The following is a 20,543-nucleotide window of genomic DNA, read 5'->3' as shown; positions in this document are numbered from 1 at the left end:
TCATCCTGCCTGTTGTGTCTTATTATTATTACTATTTGGGTTTCAGGTCTTCATATGCTGTAATCTAGTATTCCCTGGAGATTATTTTGAGAACTGGGGCCTCTGCTCATCATCTCTCAGGAGAGAGCTCTGTCTGACCTCAGAGTGGAGGATGCTTTTGAGACCAGAGGTTCTGGAGGAGCAGGCACAGACACAGGCAGTGAAGATAGAGCAATTTTATTGGCAAGGTGACTTCAGAGGGACAGGCATAGGGACTTTAATTGGCAGCGATGGTCTTCTGGATCCAGTCCACATAGTTGCACACCCTGGTATAGACTCCAGGTTTGTCCTTCAGGGCACAGCCATAGCCCCAGGAGACAATTCCCTGAAGCTGACCATTGCAGACCACAGGGCCACCGGAGTCACCCTGGAGAGGAGGGTTGAGTAAAGAGGACGTGAAGAGGAATATAGCTACACTTACTCTGAACCTTAAAGACCCACCCAGCTGTGTGGCTCCATATCTTTCTCACAGGGACCCATTCTCTGTCCTTTCTAAGGAGCCGGCATGTAGCAGCCCAAATGAGCCTTCCCACCCAGCCTCACCACACTTGGGTATTCAGATTCTACTCCCAGGTGGGACCTGGGTGCTGGCAAGGATCTTGACATGTGGAAGGGCCAAATCACCTGGCAAGAATCCTTGCCTCCCTCCAGGAAGCCGGCGCACACCATGTTGTTGGTGATCTGTCCAGGGTAGGCAGCTTCACACTGAGCCTGGCTCAGCAGCGGGGCCCGCAGGCATTGCAGCAGGTCTGGGTAGTTGACTATAAGGGGTGGAAAATGAAGGAAAGAAAAAACATGAGCCAGGCCAGGTTGGAGAAGAACGATCCAGTGGGCCACTCCTGGAGAGGAGCTCAAGAATGCAAGACCCAGAAAGGAACAACGGCTTTTGGTTCCCATCACTGCGGATCCCCTTCTTAGAAGTAATAATGGCATGTTCTCTACTTGTGTTCTTTTGGTTCTAGGATCAACTCTTTGGGACTTCACATCTCTTGGTACCCACTACAGAGCCTTGGGTGTAGTGGGCACTTACAGGGGATTTGTAGGCTGGAAGCAAAGGGGCTCACACTCAGGAACATGATTGGAAAGTGTGGAAATGTGGGGATGGAGGGAAGTAGGAGGTGAAGGGTCTCACTCACCACCAGAGCTCAGGGTGTTGCCCCAGCCAGAGATGAGGCACTGGGTGCCCACAGGTGCACAGGAGGTGGGCAGAGACACGGTGGCCACCCGGGTGTTGATGGTCGCAGGAGAGGCGAGCTTGATCAGCATGATGTCATTGTCCAGGGTCCGGCTGCTGTAGTTAGGGTGGCGGATGACCTTGGCCGAGTTGATGAACTGCTCATTCCCCTCGATGACTTCGATGTTGTGCTCTCCCAGTCTCACCTGGATGCGACTGTTGGGAAGAGGCCTGGTGAGGGTTTCTCCCCAGAGCCCAGGACACCCCAGGGGGCTCAAGCTCCCTGTTCATGGGCAACTCTGGAGGCGTGGCCTGGAGTATGTGACAATGTCAGAGGAGCAGTGGGGCAGGAGTGGGCGAGTCCTGCTGTGAGACCTGGGCCCTTTCTGCTTCCAAGGTGGTGGTGTGGAGGGGGATGAGGTGAAGGACTGTGGTTGGTGACTCCTCCTCACACTACTGTCCCATAGCCCCTTCACTCAACCAGAGTTGTAGACCCAAAAGAGGGACCTGAAGTTCCCTTTGTGAACTACCTGCAGGGACCAGTGCTCTCCCTCTCCCTCTGGCAAGCACTGTCATTCTGCAGGAGCTCATCAGTGTGTGGCCCTGGGACCCGTAGCAGCGGTATCACCCGAGAACCTGTCGGAAATACTCAGTGCCCACCCTAGACCACGGAACCAGAACCTCAGGGATGGTCCTGGTGATCTGGGTTTTCACAAGCCCTCTAGGAGATTCCAATCCCACTCAGGTTGGAGAAAACCTGGCGGAGACATTAGTTCTCAGTTCTGGGTACAGAAAGAAGTGTTAAAAACTCACCAGTAGTTACCACCCTCTTCTTGAAAAGGCTGAGTTGGCTGCTGTGCTATAGGACCCAGGCATTCAAGTTTTATTTATTTATTTTTAACTGTTTCTTAGGTGGTTTTAATGTGCAGCCAACTGGCAGGAAAGTGCTTGTGCAAGGTCCCTGCCTGCCCTCCTCACAGGTTCTTTTTTGTTGTTTGTTTGGAGGTACCGGGGATTAAACTCCGGGGCACTCAACCACCGAGCCACATCCTCAGCCCTTTTTGTATTTTATTTAGAGAGAGGGTCTCACTGAGTTGCTTAACGCTGCCTGGCTTTTTGCTTTGAACTCACAATCCTCCTATCTTTGCCTCCCAAGCCGCCGACGCGTGTGCCACCGTGCCTGACCTCACCGGTTCTCACCACCACAAAATATCCCTCCCTGCTGTTACAACACCTAGCCTTTCAGTTTTAGGAATGTCTTTGGGGTAGAAGGCTCTCTATCTTGGGGCGCTCTTCATGCTCAGCTCCAGAAGTCAGTGGCTCCCTGTGACTTCTCTTCTCCCTCACCTTCCCCACCCACATTACGACCTCAGCACTTCCCGGGACTGACCCAGGCCCTCCAAGGAGGCCCGGGCTGTGGAGCCTGCCACCAAGAGCTCATCACTTACGACTTGTAGCAGTGAGCGGCAGACACCACCCACTGTTGGTTGATGAGGGAGCCTCCACAGAAGTGGTAGCCTGAGTTCAGAGACACCTGGTAGGGGACGGAATTCTGCTGACAGGTGTAGCCCCCGACAATCTTGTCATCGTCATCAATGGGGAGAGCAACTAGAGTGGAGACAGGAAGGGAGAAATCAATTTAGCAGGTTGTGGAGGGCAGAGCCCACAGCCTTGGCCACCTCCTGCTAATTAAGATTCCTTAATGAGCACAGCAACTACAGCCAAGCAGGGAGCTGCCACCCCTGTAGGCATCATAGGTTATAGTGTCCTGAGTGCCTGCATCTGCAAGACACAGAGCAGACACCCTACAGGGGCTCAGAGGTCTTTGGGGGGAACTGAGGTGAGGACACAAGAAATGTACTTAGTGGGATACACGTCAGAATTGCATTGTCTCACCCACAGAGGGCTTCTCTGTCATCGTCCTAACTGGTCCACCTCCCATGGCTCTGTGAGCCCGGGGTTCTCAGGATGGTTTGGCCTGGCTGGCTAAGTAGCCCTGGTTATACCCAGCTCCTACCATAGCTCAGATCTGTACACTGAGGAGAGATTAGAAAGTGGCCTTTGGTCTCACATAGGCAGGAGGCACTGTTATTGACCAATGATTCTTAACTTTGGCTGCATACCTGGGAATCTTAAAGCACCTGGGAAATTAAAAAATCCAACATAGAGGCCCAAATTGGGACACATGAAGTCAGAATTTCTAGGAGAGACGCACTCAAGCAGCTATGCCAGAACTACATAGTCACACCATAGGGCTGCTGGTTCATTTCATGGACCACCTGCACCTGGCCTCCCTCACCAGCCTCCCTGACACAGATGGAGGAGGATGGTGAGAGTGGAATCAGGGAGAACATGAGAGAGGTAAGGCTTACAGGGAGCCCAAGAAACGGGTAAGGAGACTTGCAGGTCAGGAGAGAGAACATCAAAGTGAGTGTGAAATAGGAGAGTCCGCCATGATGGCAGGGCAGGTGTCTTCCAGGAAAGAGGTGGGCAGGGCCCCAGGCAAAGCAAGACATGGAACTCACCAGCGGCTCCCACAAAGGCCAGGATCAGGAGGGCATTCATGGTGGCAGAAGTGTGTGTGAGCAGGTGGTGGAGAGGCGCCTTTATACCTCCCCAGTGAGGGAGAAGAGGGTGTTCGAGATGAAAGGTCACCGACGTCCCTGCACAAACACACCTGCAGCTTTCCCATTCCCAGTCTTGCATCAGCCTGGCTATTTTTTGGCCACTCTGTGGATAGGTGACCTGCAAGTGATAAGAAACTTACCTTCGAGGGAAGAGAGGGAGAGCAGCTGCTTCCTGGAGGGGTACTGAGATGGGGAAGCTGGGGAAGCCAAGCATCATCTTCACAGCTGGACTTTCTGAGGCTGAGGAGCTAAGGGTTAGGAGGAGGCAAGATGGCCTGGGTACTGGATCCTCTGACCTCATGGGGATTTATTTAACTTACTTGGAGAAAGGCCTGACCTCCTCCGTAGCAGGCTTGGCTGTTCAGGATCCTGGAGTCCCCCTGAGAGGAAAGGCTTAAGTATGAAGATGCGTCTCTAAAATTGAATCCACTTGGTGGGAAGGCCTAGCGTGAGGCCTTTGGGAATCAGAAGTACACCATCAAGAGGTGATGACAGAGCTCTTTAGGCGTCTGGGCTTTCAGCTGGCTCTTCTTTCCAGCAAGTCTTATGGGTGGGGAGTGTTTCAAAGGAGGTGGGGCAAAGGTTAAGTAGGAGATTCCCCAGTCCATTAGAGGGATTGAAGACCAATTCCACATCCTTCCTCTCCCTCAGTTCCAGTACCTTTCTCTCACTGCTTATACTGTCATGGGTTCTCTTTCAGCAGCCTCAAATTTGCCCTGCCAATCTGCACTAAGATGAGTAAAGGTGCCCACCGTCTCGGAGAAGACCGTGGGAGCTCGAGTTGTATGCTCAGATTAGAAAGGGTTTGGGGAGAGGTGGATCTGGGTTCTGATCAGAGAATCAGCAACAGGTAGAGACAGGTTAGCTCATTGTAAAGAGGTAAGGCACTGGATTCAATAACAAAGACATGGGGGGGGCAGATTCTGGAATTCTCCATCTTACATGCAGTGAGACTGTTATGCTAGGTTCAGTACAGAGTGCACCTTCCTAGATAAGACCCAAATTTGAGACCCACCATGACCATCAGGACCGGGCATCTCAATTCACGAAGGCATAATTTGGCATGAGTGTAGAAGGAGATGGTGTGCGTGCTTGTGTCTAATATGTGAGCCAGATGCAGGTTCAGTCTTCCAGGATGCTTTTGTCTCTCAGGTCCTCTCATCTCAGGGTTGGAGAGGGGGCCAGGAGCGAGCAGAGTTTATGTTTGACTTCTCTAAAAACTAGAAAAAGTATGAATGTTTTGAAAATGCTGAACAAAGCAAGGAAAGCTCAGCTCCACATCTGGTGCTTGAATTAGAGATGGTACAAAGGATGGAACATGGAGGAAATGGAAACTGAATTGGAGGAAATGCAGTGTGGGGCTCATGGGGTACCTTCAGGTCTCATCCCTGCATGGGAGGCCTGCAGCTCAGCGCTCTCTCCTCCACTCTGCACCCCTTCAAATGCCTCATGGACTCATACCTAAGTGAGAATACTGACTTATTTGTACAGTGCCTGACGGCTTTTCAAGAACTTTTGCACCAACAACAGTGGCACATTACTTTTTCTTTGTATTGAACTTCACATTTAACTTCTTACACAAGTTTTAATCATGAGGTATGCAGAATGAAATTATTTCTATTTACAGAGGTGGTGGCAGAGACTCAGAAGGATTCTGTCTTGCCCAGGAATACATCTAGTAAGGGGTAGAGTTGGCCTCTAGGTTACAAAAAGAATGGAAAAGGATGTGAAGTGTGGGATTTGCTGCAGGTGGCATCTTAATGTTTTATTGGGGATCAAGCCAGAGGTCCCCAGAGGAGAAATTATACACCAGGTTCCCTTCTAGCACTTTTCTTCCGGCACAAATAGACCATTGAATTAATATTTCACCAGCCACCTTGTCTCAGAGCCTTACCTTGATATGACCTCCAACCCATTTCCAGTTCATGGACACAGGTTTCTGTGCTGAGAAGCAGCTTGAGTCTGAGGAAGCCAGATTGTGCAGCCAGGATCATAGGTGATTTTTTTCTATGGTGTCACCTAGCATACTGCTGTTTTGCCTGCTTGCCATAGGGGGTCCATAGGAGTACTACTTTAGAGGATAAGATAGACTTTTCTTCTAGTATCTGTAGGTATCAGGGTGACCTGGATGTGTGGCCCAAAGGGAAGTGATCCTTGGCAGAAGACAGGAAATTGATTTGGGAGAAGGGGAGTTTTGGAGAGGTTCTGCAGTCCTGATTCTGTCTAAAGTGGAACTTCCAAGGGCAAGAAGATTTTTATTTAAAAGCTAAAGATTAGCCTTCTGATATTTTGTACTCCTACTTATGTAGCTTGAGATCAGCTATGTCACTGTATTATTGTTTTTAAGTCTTTCAGGTATAGACCGAGGAGTGCGATGGCTGAGTCAAATAATGGTTCCATTCCATGTTTTCTAAGGAATCTCTATACTGCTTTCCAGATTGGTTTACACCAATTTACAGTGCCACCAGCAATGTATAAGTGTGCCTTTCCCCCCACATCCTCGCCAACATTTATTGTTGCTTGTATAAAGACTGTTTTCTTTTTATAACACTTTTTTATCCACATCTTTATATAATACCTTTTTATCAAATCCCCCCACATTAGGTTTTTCTCCTCCTGTCCACTACTGCTTGGTCCCAATATCCTGTATCACTCTAGAACCAGATGATTAAATTCCAGACTGTCTTCCCCCTAACCTTTAATTTCTTTTACTCACATCCATTACTTTTCCCCCAAGCTATCTACCTCTCCCACAGCACTATTTCTCTTTATTCAATAAGAAATTGTTCTTTTAAATATCTCTTCTGTGAATAACTGAATCTGGATAGTGAAGGGGGTGCTCTGTGTGATCCAGAAAATCTGAAGAGACAGAGGCATTAGAAGCTCAGACTGGTCATGGCTAATCAGCATATTAATAGCCCCCTTCTCCTCTTGCCCTGTCTCCTGCTCCCCATCTTAGAGCCATGAAAACATGCAAAATTAATGCTCAAGGAACTTCCATTTGCATATCTTATTTATTCTTCAAGCCTTATTAACTGTGGAGAGGTAAGTGAGGAAGTCTCTATCAATGGAAGTTTTAAGGTTGTGTAAGGTCAATTTCTGTAGTGTAACAGTGTTTTTGTTCATACTGCAACCATTCCTTGTCCACTCTCTCGGGCCTCTTGGAGATGCTCAAGTGTTCCCAGTTTATCAGAGAATAAGCAGCAGAGAGGCTGTGTGGGGTCTTGGAGGAATAACCATGCAGGCTGTTGTTACTGTAAAACCTATGACATGTGTGATGACAGACTTTAATGCAGGATGTGTGTATCTAGTTTTGTAAATCATATTAGATCCAAATTGAACTCTATAAACTAAGTTTGGTGAGAAGTCCAATTGGTCAGCCAGACTATGTCTGCTCATTCGGTTCATAAAAAGTCCAGATTGTTTCAACCACTTGGAAAGTAGCCAACTGGTGAACCCATCTCTTCTAGATCAACTTGGCCAGAAGGTTTTCGAAAGGCTTCCAAGGTTAAGAACTGAGTGCTACGTCTACACGGGCACCAGCACATTTCCAGTCTGAGGCCCTTGCACCTCAGGACCACTGTGCTGGAGCAGATTCTGGGCTGGGCCTCCATAGAACCTGTGACATCTGTTGCAATTCCCAGGCTTGGGGAAGGCCGCATAGGGGGCTTGGCACACACAGTTATGTGCCTTTCTCTTCAAATAGAAATCTTTGCTCAAATAGAAAGTTGGAGGTTTCTGTTTCTTCCTTTTTAGATTAGATTGTCTAAGCCCCCAAGACTTTGTAGACTTTTCCTCCAAGGGAGGTACACCATTGCTTAACAAGGTTTCCCCCCCTTTTTTTTGAGTTATGCTTATATATTCAATAAATATTTGCTGAATTTCTGTGACATTCCAGAAGTTATGGACTCTAAGATGATAACAATCAAGAACATGGGAATGTTCTTCACTTTTGTGGCATGTAGGTGTGAATCCATATAAGTGAAAAGGTTGAAATGGAAGGCAGAAAATAAATAACTAGATATGCATACACACACATTTTATTTCATGAAATAGTGATTTGATATTAAAACAGAGTAAAGTGGTAATGTGATATGCAGTGCAGTTCAGGTGGTCAGGAAAGTTCTCTTTGGGGAGATGATACTTGAGCTAACACCTGAATAAGAAAGAGTCATGCAAAGATGAGAACAGGAGGGCTTCCGTGGTTCCCTTGTGAGTCTATAACAAGAATCAACACACACAACCTATTCCTTTGTAAAGTTAGAAAACCCAATCATTTTCCATATGGCTGTTGACCTTGTTGTTGGTTTTGATTGAGTAAAAACTGATAACATGAAGGGTGGTCAGCAATACATTGACATATTTTTATAAAAGTTTATATCATTATGCATATTTTGATATTAAATGATATTTATAGAATTTTATCATGTTAAGAATAAATTCTGAAACAGTATGCATCATATGATATAATGTTATTAAAGCTGAGTATTTTACTATTCCTCACTTTAATAATCTGCATATATTGTGGTAACACATGCATTTTTAGGTAACTAAAATAGCACAAAGAATCAATTTTAATAATAAATAAAATTTCCTAATAGAGTAATGCCTAATGTCAAGAAAGCAATTCCCATCAGTAAAATGTCAAGTATGGCAATGAACAACACATTTAGGTACTAAGACATTTTTTGCTGTCTCTAGCAAGCTCGAGGTTATGTGCTTTCTGTGGACAATTTCTTATAATAAACCCTTATTTTAAAAAATATTATTATCTTCATTTTATTTATGAAAAACTAATGTGTAGAGAAATGGTGCACTTGTTCAGGGTTACTCTTATAACATGATGAAGTAGAACCAAGTTTTAAGCTGAGGTGTGTCAGTTGACAGAGTTTAAGTTCCTAACTGCACTGCTACATTATGCCTTCCAAGGAGGTGACTTTGCTATAACACAGGAAGCTGCTCCACAATGCAGGCCTTACCTGCAGGGCACTGTTACTTCTTGGGGGCATGGGGTATGAGGAATTTAAGATGCCACTAGACCTAGTAAAACTGGATGTAGCATGGCTCCCTGCGATCTACAGGATCAACATGTGTAGAAGCTGAAGACTCCCTGGAGCAGGTCTAGGGAAGTCCAGCACAGGACCAGCAGCTAGGACACAGGAAGGCTATGACATAGGAAAAGCTACACACTCAGCAAAGGACAAATTAGAAAAATAACTCAGAAGTAATGCATATTAATAAGCAAAATTATTTATTGTTCTTGGCTTGGGTAAAAGACTTTCTTCTGACTAATTCTTGTTACTGAGTAGTTAGTCCACGGGGGTTTTTGAACAGATGTTGTTCTATGGTGAAGATACAAATTATAAAATTATGAAATAACAAAGCATTAGGTTTTATAGCACCCTAATTGCTTGACAAAGGTAAATATAAGTACTTCCTGGAAAACCCACTGTTATCCAGGCTTTAAGGAATTCCCAAAGAAGAATTTACAACATCAAAACACATATTATGGTTGGAAATAAGTCACTCTGAGTGAGATTTAGAGGATATTCCAAATAGGAAAACCAGATTCAAAAAGGCATCGGATGTTAGCATTATCAGATCAAAGGTCCAAATAGATGTTTGATATTCTTAAAGAAATAAAGTAGTTTAGCATTATCAGATCAAAGGTCCAAATAGATGTTTGATATTCTTAAAGAAATAAAGTAGTCTAGAAATGCACAAGAAACAAATGATTTTTCAAACAATCATTCATATGCATAAGAGACTCAAGGAGATTTCCTAGAAATTAAAATCAATTTAAATAAAGTCAGTTCAAAGTGTAAGTGGCTTATTGGAGCAGAGGTATGAATTAAGAAAGTGAACAATGGTGCTAAAGAAATTACCCAGAATGCAGCAGGAAGAAGCCCAAGGAGGAAAAGTAGGACTGAAATGGTAAAGATATTGGGGGATAATGAGAAAGTAGGTTGAACACAGGAGAGAGCTACACTGCACGGCATCTCCTCTTCTATAAAACGTGAAAGGCCAGGTTTATGGGCTGGTGTTCTGGCCCTGAGGATTTTACTTTCACCACTAACTTCTGAATCCTATGTGTGTGAGACTGTAATGTTCATTTGAGAATGACGTTCAAACCTATCCAGAAAACAGGCCCATGCTTTTCACTTGGAAATGGGTAATTTCCACATTCATAGAATGGGGTGTGGATTGAGGTTAAGTGGGGAGAAACTAGGAGTGAGTACTATGAAACTCTGCAACATGCTCTTGAAATTGAATTTCTCCTTCTGGCATTTTCTATTTAATAATAGGGTGATTTATGCATGTCTAACTTCATAGTTAGTTTTGCAGATGAAATGACTCCTGGATTTGAATGCTATGTTGAGGCATTCAGTAAAGATCCAGGATCAGCTTTTAAGGAAGGACAGATGTTGGCAGGTAGAAGAGGGTATGACTTTATACCAGAATTCTGCATCTCCTTCAAGAACAGTTCTTCAGTTGGCCTTGGACCAACCAAGCCCCCACTTCCTGCCTTGTCTCTTGTAGTTCTTAAGAATAACTGTAGAATGTAATGAGAACCCTACCTCCTAAGATAAGGAGGAACTGGCTAAAGCAGCCTAAGCTCCACTGGACTCCTCCTGGAAACAGGATGGGCCTCAAATTTAGCCCAAAATGTCATGTCAACCCTGGGGTATAAAATTCAGACCAGGCTTCTTTCTGGGATTCCTCAGCTATGGTGCAGAAGAGATCCAATCTACCCTGGGCAGCATTCTTGAGCCATTTCTGTAATAAACCCTCTTTATGTCACTTATGTATGTGAATGTTCTGTCTCACGTGATGCTCATAAGTAGTAAAACTTCAGCCCTAGATGCAGAGTTTTTGTGGTAACCAGGGAAGAGTGAACTTGCTTCACACAGCTGGGTAAGTCTCTTATTGAGAATAAAAGATAGGGACCTTCATAGAGCATCCCTATCAGACACAGGGCTCTTCGAGAACTATTGGGTCAACTTGGTCAATGCTGAAGCACCAGAAAGCTTTCATCACAGTCTGTTCTGCTATTGAATCTCTTTTGCCCTGGCCTCATATTTACAGACAAGAAAAGCACAATCAAATACATTATGTCCCAAGGCTGGTTTAATATCCCAAAAGACCAAGCATCATCCATGGCCGATGATATGAATTTCAGCAGTGTATTTATGACTTTAAAGAAGATATTCCAACAAGCCCCTGACCTCTGGAGCATGGTGGCAGGTCTCAACTTTTGCAGATTGTACATTGATCTGGCACGCATATGTCATATAGAGGTCCCTACAGTGTTTCCAGGTTGTATTCACTGTGAACAGTTAGCGTGTCATTAGTGCTATAGACCACCATGATATCAAGATGATTAAGGTCCTTCCCAAACCTGTGTTGATAGAGAACAGGCCATCTTAGAGCCTTGAGATAAAATGATAGAAAATAAGCTAAATATTTCCTTGAGACAGAACAGTTAAAACGTATATCTGATCCTGTCACTTTGAAAAAACTGTTATCTGATTGTCTTTACTGGCACCCTCTGGATGAAATTTTGCCCCTGGCCACCCAAGAGCTTCTCTTCCTGTCTGTGATGGAATCCTCTGGCTAGTCAGACAGTCTCTGTCCACCCCCAGTCTACTATTCATGTCCATATCCACTCACAAACACACAGATGGTCCCCACCCAGAGGTAGTGGTTTCCCCCACTCCATATTTTCAGGGTCCTCAGGATCATTTGTGGGCAGCTGGGTAGGAGGAAGCTGAGGTTCTTGCTCAGATCTTTGATCTGTGTCCAGCACTGTGTCTCCAGCACTGCAGAGATATAAGCTGCTGTCTTCGGGGCTCACATTGTTCACAATCAGAGTTGAGAATGTTAGGTTTGGGCGGCTGATGGGAAACTTATCTTTGTCAAATCCACTCTCATATGTGGCCTCAGAACCTTGGTTTGCAGTGGCAATCAGCATCAAACTCTGTCCCGGGGGCTGATGGTACCAGAACATCAGGGAAACTTGGCTATCCACCTGACACTGGATCGTCACAGAGGTCCCATGTTGGCAGATGCTCCTGCTTGGCTTTTGATAGAGGAGAACACTGGACACAAAGCCTAATTACGGAGAGACAGAGTCCTGTGAAGGCTAACTCGCTTAGGATCAGACCTTCCCCAGACAGGAAGGTCTCTGCTTCATTGACTCCAATATCACTTCAGCTCCCAAAGGACCCCCAGAACTGCCTCCTTTTTGTCTTTCCAATCGTCATCCTGTCAGGATCCTCTAATCTAACATCTCCCCCATCCCAACTGGTGGCTTTGGACCCTCTGGAGGGAAAATATTCCAAACCTCTTCTCAGCACTAACATGAACCCCAGACAAAGATCCTACCTCGTCCCAAGAGAAGTAGCAGGAGAGCCCACATCTTTAGTCAATGACCTCTCCCCTGAGAAAAGGCACTAAAAGTCAGATGGAAATAATCTTTCCTTCTGACCCTGCAGTTGCTTCCCCACCTGCTCTGTTCCAGAATATGGAGAAATGGGTCTGCCCCCTAGTGGAAGTGTGTGGCTCTTCATTTAGAATGGGTGTTTAACAAGGCATCCCAGCACGCACCTGTCACAGCCCACCATCTATCCGTGTTCTCATCCATCATTATTCAACAACTGCTTAATCCCTGGGTACTTTTAATAAAGATTACTTGTACTCAAATTCAATTCAGTATGGGTTAAGCAAAAGTCCTGTAAAATGATCATAATCCCATGTTCCTTTGCATTATTCAACCAGTTTCCTGTATTATGTAACCACCAAAAATTGTTTGTTTTTGCATAATAGAAGTATTAGTATTTTTGAGCACTTACTCTGCTTTGCATGTATTATTTCAGTCTATTTACATGCTATGTTATTTAGACTGCTATTGTCATTCTTTTTATGAATTAGGAAATCTTACCAGTAAGACCTAGAGAACTTAACCCACCCAAATTCACATAATCCAAAAATTAGTAACAAAATGAAGATTCCAGTCCACTCCTATTGATCCCATAGTTCAGACATTAACATCAATACTACAGAGGATTGCCTTGGCTTTGCAGTTTTCTGTGCCTTATTGGTACATAACTAAGAGTGATAGGCCTAGTAATTTTTACGTTGTTACCTTGAATGTTGTCAAAGGTACATCTGGGATTCTGTTTCATCCCTCTGGGGATACTTGGCTTTTTTGTTTTAATAAAAATTTAACTTGTTTGAATTCAGACTTCAAATTCTGTTCCTCTAGAGTAGGCAATAGCTGAAACTGCTGTTTAATTCTCTCAGCCTCAGCATGGCTGGCTGGACTGTTATTTTCATGTGCATCATTCAGGCCTCATCCAGATATTTGGACAGGGTTTGTGTGAGAACATCGCCTTGCACTTTTGTGGCCTTCCCCTTTCTTGAACATCCTCCCTGACTCCACAACTGAGTTCTTGATGGTTTTCTATGTGACTAGAAATGCTTCCCAGCAGAAAAAGATATTAAAACAGAAAACTGTCTTTTCACCCAAGTGTGGTCTTTCCTGTAGCTTCTGCCTGCTTCTGGTTGCTTTGCTGTGCCTTCAGCTAGGCCTTCAAAATTTGTGTCTAGATTTTATGGTTGTTATTTCCTGGAAGGTGTGTCTTCAGGAGTCGCCAGGCCATTATCACAATTGCCTCATTCTTTTTAAGGCTGCTTAATGATCAGAAGATTCTAGTTTTCTGGTTCCTCTGTGTATATGAAGCTTCTGAAAATTCTAGGTTCATTTTAATGGGATCACCTTCTCCATTATGGATCTGGGTTTTGGATAAGCCATACAAACTGACAGTAGAATCCATGGATGTTTTACTGAAACAGCATGGACAGATAGACCCACAGTCCGTATTTTGGCCATATTTGAAAAAGTGATTCTAGAGTCCCCTGTTTCAGTTTGGACTGATTGCGAGTTAGTTCTACTGTCTAATGTTCTGTTGTTCTGAATAAGATTTCCGTGAGTTCCTTTTATTTTGTTTTTCTCTCACAGTTTCCTTTGGGCACATGTTCAGTAATTTCCCCAAAAAGGGTAAAATAGAAGTAAATGTCTTGGATTCTAATACAAATGAAATTGTCTTTTTGTTTGTATTTTATCGATATCTTGAGTTTGTGGAGAAATATATGTTGAAAATCATTTTCTATCAGAATTTTATAGATATTTCTTGCAACGTTGTTTTCTAGAATTCAGTGTTGCCGAGAAATCTAATGTCATTCGGCTTTCTAATTCTCTTATAGCTTTTTATATGTAGCTTTAAGCTATAAGTTTTCTTTGTCCTGGGTAGTATAGTATTAGGATCATTAAATCCCCCGTGTGTTGAAATTTCATAAAGCTCTGCCTTAGTTTTAGTTGTAAATTCATCAAAAACACTGTTGCCTTTTCAGTGTGGAGGCTCATGTTTTCCATTCCTGGGGAATAAATTGTGTGTGATTACTTCTTTGAGAGAAGCTGCTCTTTCCTTTTTCTGGAATTCCTCTCGGGCAGCTGTTGGATCTCCTGTGTTGACCCCTTCAGCCACCAATGTTCCCTTTCATGTTTTCTGTCATCTCTTTTGCTCTATTTCTTTTGACTCTTATTTTAAACAATTTATTTTGCCTTTCTTAAAGTTTATAGGTGTCCTCCCTGAAATATATTTCTTCTGTACCATTTTAAGGATGGAATATTTCTTTTACCTGAGGATGGAAACAAGCATTTGCATGACTGCTATTTGAAAATTCCCTTTCTTTCCTTTCCTAGGTCTGCTTGCCTCAGTTTTCTTTGCTCCCATTATTTCTTTTTCTTTTCTCTTTCTTTTGTATCCCTCTCTATCTCTTGCTTTGGGGAGGGGAGGATGTGGGGATTGAACTCAGAGGCACTTGACCACTGAGCCACATTCCCAGTACTATTTTTGTATTTTATTTAGAAACAGGGTCTCACTGAGTTGCTTAATGCCTTGCTTTTGCTGAGGCTGACTTTGAACTTGTGATCCTCCTGCTCAGCCTCCTGAGCTGCTAGGGATTACAGGCATGTGTCACTGTACCAAGTTGCTTTCTTTCTTAAATGTTAGAAATACCACTGGGCATGGTGGCACAAGCCTATAATCTCAGTGACTCAGGAAGCTGCAGCAGGAAGATCCTGGGTTCAAAGCCAGCTGCAACAATTCAGTGACACACTGTCTCAAAAAATAAAAAGGGATAGGGATGTATATCAGTGGTAGAATGCCCGAGTTCAATTCACATACACACACACACTCACACACACACACACACTGATGATCTTTGATCGCTTATTCATGTTAAAGTGGGGCATGAAATCCCCAGTGTCTGGTAACATGGTGCACTTGCTTACTAGAGTTCACTTGAAGAGACCAGGCTGGAAACCAACCATTTTGTAAGGGTCACTCAGATGCTGGTGTGGGTCTCTTTCCCAGGAATGTGCAGTTTCTTCAAATACGAGTATTTCACTAGGCTTCTGTGGAGTGCTACCTAGTTGCGCTCTGCCAGGGCAGTGGAGAGGTGTTGGGGGACACCTCTTCATGGGTCTCTGGCATTTCTCCACACCCCCCAACAGCTTTCCTTCTGGACTATCTCATCAAGGATATTTGCATAGCAATCAGCCCTGAAAGGTAAGACCATGTCTCCCTTTGGGTTAGAGAAAAGATTTGTTTCTTGTCCCGAATAATAAGGATCAGTCTCCCTCTGGGGAATAGGTTGATCAGGTGTGGTAGAAGCCTCCTCTGAGGACTGAGTTCTCTGAGCTTTTGGGTCATCAGTTGTGACGCAACCCTACCACATGTGCAACACCCCGCAGTTCCTCCATATCACTGTGGGGTTAGGGTGAGGGTGAGGGTGAGGGTGAGGGTGAGGGGTGTGGAGAAGCCGCTGGCCACAGGACAGGGGAGGACCTGGGTCTGGGGCAAAGCTCTTTCCTCCAGGGACCCATGGGAGGCAATGACAATGATGGATGGTCCCAGAGGGCACTGGGAACAGACACACAGTGCTTATAGCTGGCCTCCTCTTTTGTGACACACTGTCTTATGATTGATCATTTGAGTTCTTGCTGTGCTTGCTGTGGGAAATAGGGAACTTGTGGGTAAATGTCAGGTTCTCGGGTACACTGAAGATGCTTACATATAAATTTTGTAGACCTGTGCTCTGTTGCTTAATGATACATCGTGATGATGTATTTCCTCTGTTCGGGATGTTGACTTCAGACTGAATCCTGTGATTCTAGCCTTAGGTCAGGGAATCTTTCCCTTCATTCCAATGGGATTGCTCACAGAACCTGACAGGTATTTTTTCCTTTTGATAGTTCTTTGAAATTCTCCAAAATCAGGTCTTGTCTGAACTCTCATATAAACTCAATCCTAGGCATTACAATACATATTGATTTATTTTTTTCTCTTACTTCTTTTACATAAAAATGCAACACTGAATCCAAATGTGTTTTCCTATGTCTATTTTGTCTCATTGATAGCTTTCCAAAGTTCTTATAATTTGGGTTTCTAATACCCTTAACATTTCTTCTATATTTCAAAAGTAGGAAAGTCTCAATTAAGATTTTCTGACAGGGTAGTCTGGTCATTCTCTAAAACAAACACACATTTTCTCTGGGTGATTATTGCTTGACCAGTTCTTATCACTCTTTGCATCAGAGTTTATTCCCTCCCTGACTAGATTTCTCCCAACGTAAGAGGATTATCAGAGAAACTGGAGAATTCACTTTTTCAAAAATTAGAGTGTTTCTCTTTATTGAATGAACAGAATCCCAATTCTGTAAACTTCCTCTCAGCACATGACCAATAAAATTTATTCAAAAGGTTTAAAATGTATTAGTGGCCTCTAGTGACACTACTAACAGCAGAGATGCTGAACAAGAAGAGGACTTGGATATAAATGGGAAGGAAAACTAGGAGAAAAGGATAGAACAGGCTCAGTGTGAGTTTAAGAGGACTTCTTGTTGGCTCGAGTCTCACAGATTCAGGTTGGGGATGACATACGTGTTTGGCAGGTTAACCTCAGAGTGTACCCCGACTTGGCAGGGGTGAAATCATCTCCCTCTAACTAATATTGCCTGTTGAGTTTCCTGTTCATGGTCACTTTTTTCTAATTGTCACCAGCCTGCCCCAGGAGCCAGCATCAGGCCGAGGCCAAGTCACTTCCTTTTTGTGCAGGGAGGCTGTGGCTGTGCAGTACTGTGGCTTTACTGCAGGCACAGAGGTACAGAGCCGTCTGTGTGAAGCTGGCAGACTCCAGGATCAGGGAGAATCTCTCCCTCTTCTTCCGAGAGACACTGTACCCCTCAGGGATATCTCCTTTGTCATTATTGTCAGCATCATACGAGAAATAGATCAGCCGTAGCCCCAGGCCTGGGTCTTGTCGATACCAGAACATTCTTTCATAGTCCATATCCTGTAAACACTCCAGCACAGCTTTCTCCCCCATCCTTTTGACAAGGAATTTTGGGGTCTGGGTTACTCCTGTGTCCACAAGGCCTGCAAGAGGATAGAGGAGGTGAAAAGAGAGGCCAATAGGAAGTATGATAAGGGAAAAATCCTGGATCCAAGTCCTGCAAATAACAGGACAGGACTTTCCACCCCACCTCAGCCACCAACTCCCAGGACTCACCCACTGCCAGGAAACAAAGGGCCACCCCCCAGAGCAGCCTCACTCCCATGGCAGTTTTGAGGAAAGAATCTGTCTTCTCCCAGCTGCAGGCTGACTGTGATGTCATCTTCCTGCCCATGCTCACCATCCCTCCTCCATCACAAGACTGGAGTCTGGAGGAGAGAGAGAGAGAGAGAGAGAGAGAGAGAGAGAGAGAGAGAGAGAGAGAATGAATGTGTATGTATGTATGTGTGTGGGAGGTATATGTCTTTAAGTATGGATTTGGTATATCAAAATATTTATTTTTAGGTACTTCTGTTCCAATTGCTGCTGTTTTGTTTCCATAGAAGTGGGTACTCATACACAATTTTTCTAGTGGGTATGGGGCAAATTCCTTTTACTGGGCACCTTTCTTTCCATGCTGCTGCATTGGTAGTGGTGATTGGTAGTGGTGATAGCAGTGGTGCAAATGCCCACACATGCAGTTTCACCAGGCGGGGTGCCAGGGACAGAGGAATACCCATAGTGGATGCAAGCAACAGTGAGTGTGTTATTGGTGGAGAATTTAAGAATAATAACAAAACCCAATTAATTGTCTGCATTTATCATCATTATGTGGTTAAAGAGTTCTTCCCATGCAACATTTTCTTTCCATGGCTGATTTATTTTCATTAGTAAAAATGTCAACCAGTAGAAGCAGAGTGTTGAATGCTGCTTTCCAGGGGAAGAGGATGGGGAGAATGGGGAGCAGTTATTCAACTGTAGAAAGGCCATGACGGAAGAGAAGGCTATACCACCTGTAGCTCAATTTACAGGACTGCATTGGACATAAAATTTTGTTAAATTAATTTGCTTACTGGACCTCATGCTAAATGTCCTTACCACAACAAAAAGAAAAAACATCTCACCAGGTGATTTTGGTGCACATGAAAAACCAGTGATCAAAACAAAAGAGTCAGACACAGATATCACAGTGAGGCTTATATTTTCCAATAAAGTTTTTCTTGTAGTTATTACACTTATATCATCCATTTAGATTTCTTCATGGTATATCAATTTTTGAAAATGCAGCTATGTACACAAAATCAGTCACAGGCATGGGACAGTTTCTATTCTGTTTGGAATAATATGAAGTCATCATGACCCAGATTCTTAGTTTTGACCTTACCATAAACACTGATCCCTCACCCAACAGATGGACCCTTACCATGGATCAACTTGCTGACATGGCTCAACATGAAATTTCACCGGACCATTTGCTTATACAAAAAGTTTTAAATCAATAAATCATGGTTACAAGAAATAATAACAGAAAAAAGTCATTCTTTACTAAAATGGGTTTTAAAAGAAATAATAACAGAAAAAAGTCATTCTTTACTAAAACGCACAAGACATGTAAATTCTGAAAGTTTCCATTTTGGGCAAAATCTATAAATGTACAAGGTAGTCTGACATGCTTAAATGAAAGGCTTTAGACTAAGGTAAAGTTTGTTCCCTGGCACACAGAGGTAAATAAAAGGAAGGGCCTGTGCATCCTGCGGGAGTCCGAGGGCCAGATCTCCAAGAGGTGGCATGAGAATCTGGGTTGACTCAGGCCATTTCTGTGAAAGGGACTAGTATGGAAAGCCCTAGACCCCCTAGAGCCTCAATATCTCCAGAATGGGGAGACAGGAAGGGCTTCTGAGTGCTTCTTGCTGGGCCTTCGTTGGTGAGGGCAGGGCTCAGGAAGGCCAGCTCTCCCCTTTATGTGCAGAGCGGAAGTGACTGTAGAGAGTTGTGGGCTAACTGCTGGCAGAGTGTGTGAGGGGGCTGCATGTCTGAATGTTGGGAGAAATGTTCAGTCTAGTCTCAAGACAGCAGGTTTCTCAGAGCTGTCCCATTTTGGGGTACCCCAGGCACCAAATGAGCAATAGATTAATTGTATCCTTCCTCCTGGCTCTTGCCCTGACTCACACATATAGATCATGGTACACATTGTGGTTCACCTTTCCTGACCTTCTTTTCTGACTTTGAAACCTAATAGAGATCTCAGTGACACCATGATTCATGAACATTGTGGATAAAAAGGGGGAGAATTTAGGAAGGATACTGAAGTATAACCAAAGAAAAACACTTAATATATGGCCTGGCACACCAAGTTCAAGGGTATCATACCTGGGCATCTAACCTGCCTCTTCCCAAGGGGACAAAGGTCTACACAGCCAAGAATTCTGGTCTCCATGGCAGGTGAGTTTGTGGTGGAGTCTGAGTGTTAGGATTAACTCTGTTCAGCCTGTTATAAGAGCACACAAGAGGAACTGATCCATCAGGGATTTAAGGACATCTTAGAGGAAATTGATACCACTGGTTACCGGTGAAGAATTCTGCTCCCTCACATGTTGAAATATAACATTGGAGAAGTACACCGAGGCAAACATATAAAGCAGGGCTTGTTTAAAAAGGGGTGGGTTGAGGATGTGGCTCAAGCGGTAGGTAGCGCGCTCGCCTGGCATGCGTGCAGTCCGGGTTCGATCCTCAGCACCACATACAAACAAAGATGTTGTGTCTGCCAATAACTACAAAAAATAAATAAATATTAAAAAATTCTCTCTCTCTCTCTAAAAAAAGGGGGGGGTAACATAGACATATGGGGGCAGATGGAGAAGCCCAGGACAACTTTATAACTTCCTATTAGGAGGGGCTATTCCTGCTGCAGTTTCCCTTGGCAACAGGTTGGAGCAGGGGCAGGTTCTTGATAAGGGTGGAGGAAGGCTCTGAAGGAATTAACATTTCAATCCCTCCATTTTCTGGATCTGACCCTTGCCTATCTGCTTGTCTAATTCTGGCTTCAAAATGATTTCTAAAGTGATCAGTTAGGTATCCAGAGGCACATCCAGGGAGAGGAAGAGGGCTGAAGGTAGAGTGACCATCATACATGAAGGCCGAGAAGTGAGTCAGCAAAAGTCTCATCTGTGGGCCTGAGAGACGTGGAACATCTCTGGATAGAATGTCAGCTGAAGGCAAGGGAAAGTCCACCTTGAGAAGGGGGGGCAGGTGCATAGCCACAGCATCATGGGGGTGTGGAGAGACTTGCAAACTCACAGAAACTT

At 44.2% G+C, this 20,543-nt stretch overlaps 1 protein-coding gene and 1 gene segment (V, D, J or C); both read right to left on the bottom strand.

Moving 5' to 3' along the window:
• The window catches only part of LOC308643818 (T-cell receptor beta-1 chain C region-like), a 107,063-nt gene that overhangs the window by 11,233 nt on the left and 75,287 nt on the right, over nucleotides 1-20,543 (bottom strand).
• On the bottom strand, nucleotides 257-3,827 carry PRSS2 (serine protease 2; the record flags this gene model as incomplete). Of its 2 annotated transcripts, XM_081287286.1 has the most annotated exons (6): nucleotides 257-406; nucleotides 664-800; nucleotides 1,176-1,429; nucleotides 2,037-2,072; nucleotides 2,665-2,821; nucleotides 3,739-3,778. In XM_081287286.1, 6 exons carry the CDS (start codon nucleotides 3,776-3,778, stop codon nucleotides 257-259), a joined length of 774 nt encoding a protein of 257 aa, XP_081143412.1. The 2 variants fall into 2 exon arrangements, with proteins under 2 accessions (XP_081143412.1, XP_081143413.1); XM_081287287.1 differs by lacking the exon at nucleotides 2,037-2,072 and having other exon boundaries at nucleotides 2,662-2,821; nucleotides 3,739-3,827.

Source organism: Spermophilus citellus (genome assembly GCF_964194105.1).
Source record: "Spermophilus citellus genome assembly, chromosome: 3".
In the NCBI taxonomy this organism is placed as follows: domain Eukaryota; kingdom Metazoa; phylum Chordata; class Mammalia; order Rodentia; family Sciuridae; genus Spermophilus; species Spermophilus citellus.
Note: the sequence above shows the minus strand (reverse complement) of the source record. Positions and strands in the feature narration are given on the sequence as shown.